The 12975-nt window shown below is 34.3% G+C and overlaps 1 protein-coding gene across 17 annotated transcripts in view; it reads right to left on the reverse strand.

Moving 5' to 3' along the window:
- The window catches only part of N4BP2 (NEDD4 binding protein 2), an 86325-nt gene that overhangs the window by 43676 nt on the left and 29674 nt on the right, over positions 1–12975 (reverse strand). For 16 of the 17 annotated variants that reach the window (XR_015725521.1, XR_015725522.1, XM_087864189.1 and 13 more), the window contains 3 exons: positions 8968–10117; positions 8263–8387; positions 3239–3327 (listed from right to left, as the gene is read on the reverse strand). Coding sequence is in view for 15 of the 17 variants with exons in the window: in XM_087864189.1 (XP_087720315.1) it covers positions 3239–3327; positions 8263–8387; positions 8968–10117 (1364 nt within the window). In the remaining 2 variants the exon portion in view is untranslated. Of the gene's footprint in view, positions 1–3238; positions 3328–8262; positions 8388–8967; positions 10118–11497; positions 11591–12975 lie in introns of all 17 variants that reach the window. The other variant, XM_045815840.2, reaches the window with a different exon arrangement.

A 12975-nucleotide genomic window follows, 5' to 3' on the forward strand; every position in this document is an offset into this window, starting at 1 on the left:
CGCCTGCCTTCGGCTCAGGGCGTGATCCCAGCGTTATGGGATCGAGCCCCACATCAGGCTCCTCCGCTATGAGCCTGCTTCTTCCTCTCCCACTCCCCCTGCTTGTGTTCCCTCTCTCGCTGGCTGTCTCTATCTCTGTCGAATAAATAAATAAAATCTTTAAAAAAAAAAAATTTAACATATTCAAACCTAAACTTTTGAAATCCATTACCCCACACCCACCACAAAACTATTTTATCTGAACCCTTCTCCATCATTATGCGGGCCAAAAACCAACCCTATGTCACTGAATTCCTCTCTCTCTTTCACATCCATCAATCTAATGAGAAATTCAGTTGGCTCTACTTTCAAAATATATCCAGAATCTAATCAGTACTCACTGTCACCTTCAGTGCCACCACATTGGTCTAAGCCATATGATCTCTTACTTTAATTACCACTATTGTCCTCTAATTAATCTCCCTGCTTCCACCCTTGCCATCCCCGCCTCCACCCTTACCCCAAGTCTATTCTCAACACTGCACTACATCAATCCTGTTAATAGTCAGATCATGTCACTACTCTGCTCAAAACCCTGTTATGGACTGAATGTCTGTGTCCCTTCAAACCCCATTATGTTGAAACCCACTCCCACCACGTGACTGTGTTTGGAGATTGGCCTTTATGGAGATAATTAGGGTTAAATGAGAACATAAGGGTAAGGCTCCAATCTGACAGAATTAGTATGCAAGAAAGAAGAGACACGAGAGAACTCATGTATACACCATAGGAGAACATGGCAAGAGGCAGCCATCTGCAAGCCAGGAAAACAACTCTCACCCAGAAACCAACCCTGCCAGACCTTGACCTGGGACTCCAAGCCTCCAGAACTGTGAGAAAATAAATTTGTTGTTTAAGACACCCAGTCTGTGCTATCTTATGGCAGGCTGAGCAGATTAATACATCTTCCATGTCACTCAAGGTAAAATCTGAAATTCTTACAGTGATCTATGAGCCCCTATATAATCTGCCCTACCATCTCCCCAACCACCATTACATCTCTGACCTCATCTCCCACTACTAATCCCCTCAATTTTATGATAAGATGCAAAGTACTCATTGCTATTTTCTATCATTCTGACAGAAAAGCTCCAAAAATCAACCTAGGTAAGAAGTGATAGAACACCCTGTAATGAGTCTACTCACTTCCATCTCCTCATCTCAGTACCAAATTTTATACACTTTATTCAGGGGCTAGCAACAGCCCCAGTCTCTAATTACCTAAAGGAGTGTCCTATAGCTCTTAGGATCAATTAATTTTAAATGAATATATACACACAGAGGGAAAAAAAGAGCCTATGAATTTAAAGACTTTTTCAACTCCCATATCAACAGGCAAATCTTAATAATGTCATATTACTTGGGAGGATTCTAATTTATGTTAAGTTATGTGATAGCTCACAAGGGGAACTATATATATATATATTTAAAGTAATAAGTTTTGCCAGATGCCACTAAGCATACCTTACTGCTTAACTACTTCTGTAAATGACAGTCATAATAGTAATAGACTGTTATCTCCAACCTATTCCACTCCCCCACAGCTCTCATTATCTTGCTACCAAAAGGAGCAAAAAGTGATCCTTTTCTCTCCAGTAACTGCTATTTCTACTTCTTTTTGAAGAAAAAATGAATTTGGCATTCCGTGATAAGCAGTAGTCCTTTATACCTCTAAGTAGAGTTGGGAAGAGCCAAAGAATCAACACTGGAAAAAGAACTTCATAATTTCAATTATTATATAAGAAAAAAAGGGAAAGAAAAATACAATGGAAGCCTGAAGGCTAAATGAAAATCAGTAACACAGTAATGCAGAGACTTTTTTATTTTCTATATAGGAAATGAGTGTTAAAGAACTTCCTAATATGACAGCAGGAAGTTAAGGAAAACAGAGAAGTCAACTAAGGTTAAGGGGGAAAGCATTCCCCATGATAAATATGTTAGGCTAGAAATTAGGAAGTCCTCAGGCCAGAAAGCACACTGAATTTTAGTTCCCAATGTACTAAAATTGAGTCTTTGTTCCCTCTACTGCCCCTGCACAGAAGTAAAATCTCATTTGCTCTCAAAGGACATTAATTTTCTTCAGAAAAAGAGTCACACCTTCAAAATAGTACAAATGCACAAAACACAACAAAGAGGTACAGGCTGCATATGCTGAGTACATTAAAGAAGTACAACATTCATTAACTGAGAAACATAAATTGAGCTTTAATGTGCTAGACATGTGTGTGCTAATACTGGAGGAATAAACAATACTCCATAATCACAAAAGCTTCATTCATTCACCATTTTAACCCAACAAATCTATATTTACTGTATGCCAAGCACAGTGCTATACCCTGAAGATTCAATAATGAATAAAACAACAGACCTAGCCTCATGAATATATAGATGGCTTAGAGCCAAATTTAGACCATCAGCCAGTATTTGTACAGCCTAGGAGCTAAGGATAGTTTTTATATCTTTAAAGGGTCATTTAAAAAGAAAAGAAAAAAAAGATAACAGAAAAGAGACTGTATGTGGCCCACAAAAACCTAAAATATCTACTATCTGGCACTTTATAGAAAACAGTTAGTCAACCCATGGCCTACTGATAAAAGCAGTGTGCTTAATGCTATCACAGAAGTAAGTCAGGGTACCCTGAAAACAGAAAGAGTACTCCACTCAGCTTTTTAATAAGTTAAAGAATGCTAACTTCCTGAAAAGGTGACATCAAGCTGGGCAAAAAAAAAAAAAAGAATCTGGAAAATCTGGAGAACTGGGAAGAATTGAATTTATAAAAGTCTAAATTTATCAGAAAAGCAAAATCAAAAGAAATTTGGTCACTAACAAAGGACCACCAATTTTGATTCTGCCAAGTAACAGGAATAAGGAAAAATATTTTGTGTGTATACACATATATACACACATACACGCATATACATATATATATATATCCATATAAACATAAAATTATAATACCACTTTTTCATAAAAGACATCAAAAATGAAAATAATCACAGGATTTAAAAACTAAATCTCAGAATCTGAAAACTGATTAAATTTAGCTTTATGCAAAAACTATTCCTATTTTTCTCATTTCACTTAAGACTCAGTTACAGACAGCTCAAGGACTGTTTGCTTGAGATTTGGTTTAATAATTAACATCCCCCAACAATTTCAAACTTACTACTATAGACTTATGACAATTAATGGTACAAACCAAAGAAACATATGGCTTCATTTCCCATGCCTGTAGGTTTGTATTGTCTATTATTATAGGAGACACCTTCTTCTCAAATGCTTCTTTCGCTGAAAAAAAAAAAAAACAACACAGAAAATGACAAATCATTTTTCTAATAGTATTAAGTATTCTCTTGAAATTTTAAAAATCTGATCTTGTTTCTATAATTTGAAAATCATAGATATGTACTAATTTTACTCACAACTCTACTTTTTTTTTTTTTAGGGGTGAGGGGCAGTGGGAGAGGGAGAGAGAGAATCCCAGGTAGGCTCCACACCCAGCTCAGAGCCCAATGCATGGCTTGATCCCACAACCCTGAGATCACAACCTGAGCCAAATCAAGAATTGGATGCTTAACTGATGAGGCACCCAGGCCCCTCACAACTCTACTTCTAAATATCACTTTTGAGTGCATAAAAAAGTACAGATAAATGTTGGATAATAAATAATAAATAAATACTAAAGTTATAATCAGAGAAAATTATAAAATAAAAACTGCCTAAGTTTTATGTGCATTACATGTATAAAAGGTATAAGTGGGGAGAAAAACTATCATTAAAAACAGTATCATGCTAAAAGCAACATGGTATCCTGGATAAGATTCTAGAAGAGAAAAGAACTTTAGTAGAAAACTAATATCAGGGATGCCTGGCTGGCTCAGTCAATAGAACATGCAACTCCTGATCCCAGGGTTGTGAATTCAAGCCCCGCATTGGGCAATGGAGCCTAATTAAAAACAAAAATTGTAAAAAAAAATAATAATAATAAATTAAATAAATTAAAAATTAAAAGAAAAGAAAAACTAATATCCAAATAAAGTCTGGAGTTTAGTTAACAATAATATATCAGTGTTAATCTCTTAGTCTTGACAAATGTACCACGGTTATATAAGATGTTAACATTAGAAGGAAATGGGTGAGGGGTATACAGAAATTCTACATTGCCTTTGCAACGTTTCCATAAATCAAAAACTATTCCAAAATAAAGTTTTAAAACAAGCACAAATTATAAACACACACAAAAAGATGTAATGATTTACAATAAAGAAAACATTATTATATACTGTTGTGCAAGAGATTTTCTTTAAAAACTACCTTTTTTCCCAAGGAATTGGACCATTCAGGAAATTAATGATGAAGCACAATAAATAAACCTTACAAGGAAATTATGTGGAAGTTTTAAAAGTACTCTCTTACAACTCAATAATAAAAAGGCAAATAATCCAATATAAAAATAGCAAACGATTAAGGAGCTAAAAAAAGAAGACAAACAAAACTCAAACCCAGCAAAAAGAAGGAAATAATAAAGATTAGAACAGAAATAAATGATACAGAAACAAAATAAATAAATAAATAATAGAATAGATCAATGAAACCAGAAGCTGGTTCTTCGAAAAGATAACAAAATTGATAAACCTCTAGCCAGACTCACCAAAGAAGAGAGAGAGAGGACCCAAATAAACAAAATCACTAAAGAAAGAGGAGAAATAACAACATCACAGAAATACAATTTTTACAGAATATTATGAAAACCTGTATGTCAACAAACTGCACAACTTAGAGGAAATGAATAAATTCCTAGAAACATATAACCTACCAAAACTAAAGCAGGAAGAAATAGAAATTTTGAACACACCAATTACCAGCATGAAATTGAATCACTAATCAAAAAACTGCCAAAAACAAAAGTCCAGGACCAGATAGCTTCACAAGCAAATTCTACCAAACTTTTAAAGAAGAGTTAATACCTATTTTTCTCAAACTATTCCAAAAAACAGAAGAGGAAGGAAAACTTCCAAATTCATTCTATGAGGCCAGAATTATCCTGATAATAAAAACAAGATAAACACCACAAAAAAGAGAACTACAGGCCCGTATCTCCCATGAATACCATGCAAAAACCCTCAACAAAATATTAGCAAACCAAATCCAACAATACATTAAGAAAAGCATACACCATAATCAAGTGGGATCTATTCGTGGGTTGCCAGGGTAGTTCAATATTTGCAAAACAATCAACATGATACAGCACATCAACATGAGAAAGGATAAAAACCACAGGATCATTTCAATAGATGCAGAAATAGCATTCGACAAAGTACAACATCCATTCATGAGAAAAACCATCTGCAAAGTAGGTCTAGAGGTAATATACCTCAACATAAATTTCTGAATGACATACCAATAAAGGGTTAGTATCCAAAATATATAAAGAATTTATACAAGTCAACATCCAAAAAACAAAAAAGCCATTTAAAAAATGGGCAGAAGAGACAAAGAGACATTTCTCCAAAGAAGACATACGGATGGCCAATAGACACATGAAAGATGTTCAACATCACTCATCACCAGGGTAACGCAAATCAAAACTACAATGAGATATCACCTCACACCTGTCAGAATGGCTGAAATCAAAAGTACAAGAAACAACAAGTGTTGATGAGGATGTGAAGAAAAAGGAATCCTCCTGCACTGTTGGTGGGAATGCAAACTGGTGCAGCCACTGTGGAAAACAGTATGGAGCTTCCTCAAAAAAAACTAAAAATGGAACTACTCTATGATCCAGGAATCGCCCTACTGAGTATTTACCCAAAAAGTACAAAAACACTAATTCAAAGGGATACATACACTCCTAGCTTCATCGCAGTATTATTACCATAGCAAATCTATGGAAACAGTCCCAGTGTCCAGTGACAGCCGAATGGATAAAGAAGAGGTGGTGTATACACACACACACAATGGACTATTATTCAGCCATAAAAAAAATGAAATCTTGCCATTTCCAACAACATGGATAGAGCTAGGGAGTATATTGCTAAGCAAAATAAATCAGTCAGAGAAAGACAAATAACATAAGATCTCATTTATATGTGGAATTTAAGAAACAAAACAAGCAAAGGAAAAAAGAGAGAGAGAGACAAACCAAGAAACAGACTCTTCACTATACACAACAAACTAATGGTTAGGAGAGGGGAGGTGGATGGGGGGAATGGGTAAAATAGGTGATGGGGATTAAAGAGTATACTCATCATGATGAAAAAAATAATTTTTAAAAAAACATAAGATACTTAAGAAAAAAGTACAATTTTTTCAAGAAAATATTATTTTCCCATTTAAATACTTTTTTAAGGGAAAGACTGTACCCGAATATATTAAAAATTTTTAAATCACATCTTGAAAAAAAAAACTTAAACAGACAATTCTCCAAAGAAGATAAACTAATGGCTGAAAGTACACACCAAAGAATGCTGAACATCATTACCCACCAGGAAAATACAACCAAAACCACAATGAAATACCACTTCACATCCACCAGGATACGTATAATCAAATATACAGATAATAACAAATATTGGTGACAATGTGGAGAAGATGGAACCCTCATAAACTCCTAGTAGGAATGTAAAATGGTGTAGTTGCTTTGGAAAAACAGGTTGGTAGTTCCAAAAAAGTTTAGACATAGACATGTATGTTCATACCAACATTATTCATAATAGCCAAAAAATGGATACAACCCAAATGCCCACCAACTGATGAATGAATAAATCAAATGTAGCATATCCATACAATGGAATATTATTCATCCATAAAAAGGAATGGATTACTGATACATGCTACAACATGAACCTTGAAAATGTTACACTAAGTGAAAGAAAGCCATTCACAAAAGACCACATATGATATGATTCCATTTATATGAAATGCCCACAACAGGCAAATCTATAGAGACAGAAAGTAACTTAGTGGTTGCCTAGAACTGGGAGAGGTTGGGGAGAAATAAGGAGTGACTGTTAATGGGTAAAGGACCTTTTTGGGGTGATAAAATGTTCTAAAATTGTAGTGATGAAAGAAATAATAATAAAAAAATAAAATTGTAGTGATGGTTGTAGAACTCTGAATATGCTTAAAACCATGTGATTCTTATCTCAATAAAGCTGTTTAAAAGAGTTCTGCCTATTAACTTAATATTATTATTGCTATGGCTATTGCAGTAGTGAGGGCATGCTGAACCCCTGCTAAACACTTCTTTCTCAACCCTAACAACAATCATGGGCATTAAGTATTATTAAGCCCTTTTACAGATGAACACAATGGGCTTTGAAGAGTATAAATAACTTGTACAAGATTACATAGCTAGTAACTGCCAAATTCAAGACTATTCTTCACCACATCATACTGTTATCATTTTTTGTTGTGCATTTTCATATTCCTGAGTTCTCACTTTAATATTCAGTTCAAGAAAAAATACAGAAAAATTTAATAATGTCTGAAGATGGCAAATCCAAGAATCACAATCACAGTGCCACTATCATAAAATAAAGGCTAAAATATTGTCTATGTGTATTAAGAATTCCTCATGGGACACCTGGGCGGCTTAGTTAGTTAAGCTGCTGACTGTTGATCTCGGCCCAGAGTCCTGAGTTCAAGCCCCATGTTGAGCTCCACGCTGGCTGTGGAGCCTATTAAAAAAAAGAAAAGGAAAAAAAGAATTCCTCATATGAAATTCAAACTATTTATAACTAAACATTTCATGATAATATCATCTTCAGTGAACAGATCGTTGCACTAATAAAAACAGTAAGGTTTTATCTCTGACCTCCCTACAGATTCAGTTTGAGGAGAGCCATTTTTACTCTCACACTGTCAACCCCCATAACAATAAAATCAATCTAGGAAAGAGTAGCAGTTAACAATACAAATTCCATTTTAGGGGGTGCCTGGGTGGCTCAGTCGGTTGAGTGTCTGCCTTCAGCTCAGGTCATGATCCTGGGGTCCTGGGATCAAGCTTAAGATCCCTGTTTAGCAGGGAGTCTGCTTCTCCCTCTGCCACTCACTCCACTCGTGCTCTTTCTCACTCCCTCTCTCTCTCTCAAGTAAATAAAATCTTAAAAAGGAAAAATTAACTAAAGGGAATTGTAACTTTCTAAAAATTATCTACCTCTCAAAATACAAATATTTTATATTGCTCTTAATATTACCCAAAAATCTAATGTCTATTCTTACCACGATTCTGGTTCCATTCATGTGCTTCTCCTAAGTATTTTACATCAAACTGGTATTGACCATTTATGTAAAAATAATCATCAGTACTAAGAATAACTCCACTTGGATTATCCTCTTGCAAAGTCCTGTGAATGATAAATGGAATTATTTTCATTAATTTTTCTCCTAAATTCTCTCTCCTAATTTTCACAAGGTCATAATCCAAATAAAGAATTCAAGTATTATTATTTAAAAGTGAGAATACAATAATATCCAGACAAGTCATTTTGGAAATCCTCTTAGCAGAAGTTTGACTCCCAAGAAAACTGACCTAAACAAGTCTATTTTATTCCTTGAATTAAAAATCAATTATGGCTTTGTAACTCTATAATCAAAGTTGAACTTATTTTTTTCCCATTCAAATTAGTTCTCTCTCACATAAAACCATTTCTACTGATTTCAGAAGCTCACAGTCTTGGAATTATTTTTAAATTTTTCTTCTATCTCCCAAAATGAGAATAAGATAGAAGAATTCAGTAAAAACTTCTGGAGAAAAGAGTGCTGCTATTAGCTACAAAGTAAGAAAAAAGTTATTAAAAAGAAAAGATTTTAGGGGTTACTAAACATCTGTATTAAGCAACAACAGCATTTCACATATTCATACTCTGTCATAAATGTTCAGGTTCAAGCATTATACTTTTTTTAAAACTCAATTAAACCTCATACCTTGCCAAGAACGATTTTCCTGATCCTGGAAGCCCTCTGAGAAGAACAAGAACTAGTCCAACATAAGATGAGGTCTTCTTTCTTACAACCTGAGAAACTGGGGTTTCTTGTACTTGATAAGCACTTGTTCCCTCTTTATTTCTCCATACCTTTGTTGGGGAAGTGTGAGAAATAACTGGAGGGGGAAACGTGTAGTTGACCGGTCTCCAGTGTGTGGTGCTGGTTACAACAGGAGCTACAAAGCCATGATTTCCTTGAAAGAGGTCAAAAGCAGGAATCATTGGATTCCACATTGGTGGAGGCGGAGGAGGCGGCAGCAGTAGAGGGAGAGGGGTAAGTACAGGGCAGTAATTCACATCTTTCCCCTTTGATGGCAGTTCAGTATGTTTGTGTGGCTTGAAACCGAATTCTTCAGAAGGTACAAACGCATCAGGGACAGAAGTAGATTTCTGATCCCCACTTGTACCTAGTAAATCAAGCCCCAGATTTTGCACAGTAAGGCTTAAAGGAGCCTGAGGTTCGCTGGCATCCAAATCTACAGGGGCTGGAGAGAACGGAGTCTCAACACACTCAGATTCTAAAAGCTCTTTCTGTCTTTGACTGAGATTGCTACCACCCACCATAGTGTCATTTGCTGCTACATTTAAAGAACTACTGAGAAGAGAATCTTCCAATGCCAATGTGTCATCCTTTATTAAACTTCTGGACTCATCAGAAACAGAATGTGAAATTAAGGTGTTTGAATTTAACGCAGAGGCAGAATTCTCTAAATTTTCACTGTTCAAATCCATATTTTGTGTAGAAAGAATGGGAGTCATACTACTTGAATCGGAATTTATAAATGCACTCGGGTCACTAAAACTATTTACACCTTGCAAAGGCAAAAATGAGTATACTTGGTCATCAGGAGAAGAGTTCAGTTTCTCAAAAGCGTTCTGTATTAAAGAATCCAAGTCTTCGGTTAGCTGCATGTCCAAAAATGAATCCATTTTTGAATCTTCACTCTCTTCCTCAGGAGGATACTTTTCCATTATTTCACGTCCCACAGAACTTACTTGGTTCTCAGAAGCAGCAAAGCTTTTTGAAGACGATTCTTCTACCTTGGCATCAGTGGCAGATAATTCTAATAGACAATCCATTGCATTTTCAACTGTACAAGAAGAGCAATATACATGTGTATTGAAAACAGTAAAATATCATTTGGTTAAAATCCATGCAAAATTATACTTTTTGCACTGAATGGAATATAGAAATTTATAAATATTCAAGTCATTTTTTAATTAATATTTTACAAATATACCAGTCTGGAGTAGTGAAAGGTTTGAATGATGGAGTCATGCAATGGTGTTACTATCAGACAAACTGTAATAAGCTAGGATAATAAACTGCCAACAAGTAGATAATCTCTGATAAATATGAATAAACCTAAATATCTATAAATTTTATCTAAAAATACCTATAACCGCATATATTACGGTTATTTATAAACACCCAAAAACCAGTTAATTTATTCAACAAACACTTAGCTACTGCCTATCCTTTTAAATATTAAGATTTTAAGTACTCTCCTGTAAATCTAATTTGTTTATATGGTTTATACTATGAATTTCACTTAATACAAAAAATAGGTATCAGCATGTACTACATATCAGACATACTCTCTTCAAAGTAAATAAGACATAGTTCTTACTACACTAAAGGGATTTTTGCAGTCTAATGGAGGCAATTAAAGATAATTAAAAGACAATTACATTATAATATAATATAGATTAAATAATACACACTTTTAGTAAAACACAAATGCCATAGCAGCCTTATAGGAGAATAAGGAAAGATTTCACATAAGGTAATATGTGAACTGGGACTTGAAGATTAAAAACAAACTTGTCAGACACAAAAGGGAAAGGCAAAGCCAGTCTTGAAAACATAAAGCATGTTTAAGGTATTTAGAGAAGTTGGCTGGAGTGTGGGTACACAGTAGTATGGTAGATAAAGGAGACAAAACTGGAAAAGATTAAGTAGAATTGGAAAAAGTGCTATACGTCATGGTAGGACATATCAATTTTACTTTCTAGGGAAACTATCAGTCACCATATTTGAGCCAGGAGCTTTATATGTATCTCCTCAATGAACCATCAAATAATACTAGGGGGTATAGTATTTCTAGCAAATAGATGAAGAAAATGAAGTTCAAAAAGTATATTAACTTGGCCCAAGTCACACAGATCCTAAGTGACAGAGCCAGGACTGGTATGTCTGACTCCAATGCTGAGCTCTTTCTGTTATAATACAAATACAGAATTAGAATTGTTAGGCATTTAAAATTTGGAGTTTTGCTTATTTTTGTGCTTTGTTTTATGGAAAATAAACACGAAAAGGAAGCACAGCACAGGAGGTACAGCTCTGGTCTGGAGTCAGAAAACCAACACTTAAAACTCTACTTGCTGGCTATGACCCTTTGAACAAGTTACTTAATTTTCCTATGCCTTGATTTTCTCATTTGCAATATGGGGCTAATCAAAGTACCTACCTCATAGGGTTGTTGTGAGGATTAAATGAGATAATCCATGAAAATGTGCTGTGCACAAGGACTGGCACCTAGTAAGCACCCAATTAATGTTCCCTTAAGAAGAAAAACAAAGAGGGATTGGAGGGGCAAGCCTGGCAGAGAGACAAGTTAGGATATTATAGCAATAGTACAGAAGTTAGAAGCCCTAAACACGGGAAAAAAAAGAAAGGAAGAAAAAAAGAACGAACGCATGCACGCAAGCAAACATAGATATTTCTACAAAGAAAATCTACATAATAGAAAATCCATGAGGTCAACCAAAAAAATTAACGTGTATATAATAAAAAACGGTACTAAGTAAAAATAAGTAAAAGATCAGGATATATGTATCACACAAAAGAAAAGTCCTTACACAGAGTGTTGGAAAAAATTAAAACAATGGTATAAAACAACGAAAAACACATGAATAAACAATTCACACAAGAATACAAAAATTAATACACAATCATGTACAAAAATGCTCAATAATCCTATTTATTTAAAGAAAAAAACAAATTAAGAAAAAGCAAAATTTTATTCCTATTAAAATCCTGAAGTAACACTACACAATGCCGAAAAGGCTGTGATGAAACCACTATACTTTAACAGTGTTAGCAGTACAACCAATCAGCACTCCTGTTTGGTAGGCAATTTAGTGGTATGTTTCCAAGAACTAAAAACTGCTCTTACCTCGTGACATATGAAAATAAAACGCTGGGACTAAGGAAAAAACCAAAAGAAGGGAAAAGCGATTTATACCAAGATGTCCACTGCTGTATTAATTAGTCATGAAAAACTTAGATATAATTAAAAAAATTAGAACACAACAATTCAGGGGAATATTAGAAAGCTATTAAAAATAAAGATCACAGCAACACTGAAAAAATGCTTATATTAAGTTTAAAAAGCAGAATACATAATTAAATCAATACGATTATGCAAAATACTCAAAATATCAGTATTTATGAACAAGGTATAGAGAAGATCCTGGAAAAGAGAAATGTTTTTTGTTAGGATATAAAGGTAAATTTTTTTTTTTTGTAATTCCTCATTACTATGTTAGTGTATGTGAAACAAATTTTAAACACCTCAACATTAGGAAATAAATGTTGAAGTCACACATAAAATTCTATATACTATCATTTCTGAGCATCATGTGGACTGCTGAAAACTTTTTTAGCATATGTATCATAACAAGATAGTTAAGATATGCTCACATCACAGTCCATGTAATGAATAAAAATGGAAGTTCTCATGCATTAGCAAAACTTCCCCAATCTAAAATAATTTTATCTTATACTAATCATGGTCAATAGCAACACTAAGCATCAACATTTAATTTATTCATTCAGTCAACTTTGATAGCTTGTCTATCTGCCAAAATACTTCTAAACAATTTATTACAAGTTATTAATAACACTATACTGAAAACTTTACAAAAAAAAAAAAAAAAACACCAC

Source organism: Ursus americanus, chromosome 8 (genome assembly GCF_024610735.1).
Source record: "Ursus americanus isolate L20-20 chromosome 8, mUrsAme1.1.p, whole genome shotgun sequence".
NCBI classification, from domain to species: domain Eukaryota; kingdom Metazoa; phylum Chordata; class Mammalia; order Carnivora; family Ursidae; genus Ursus; species Ursus americanus.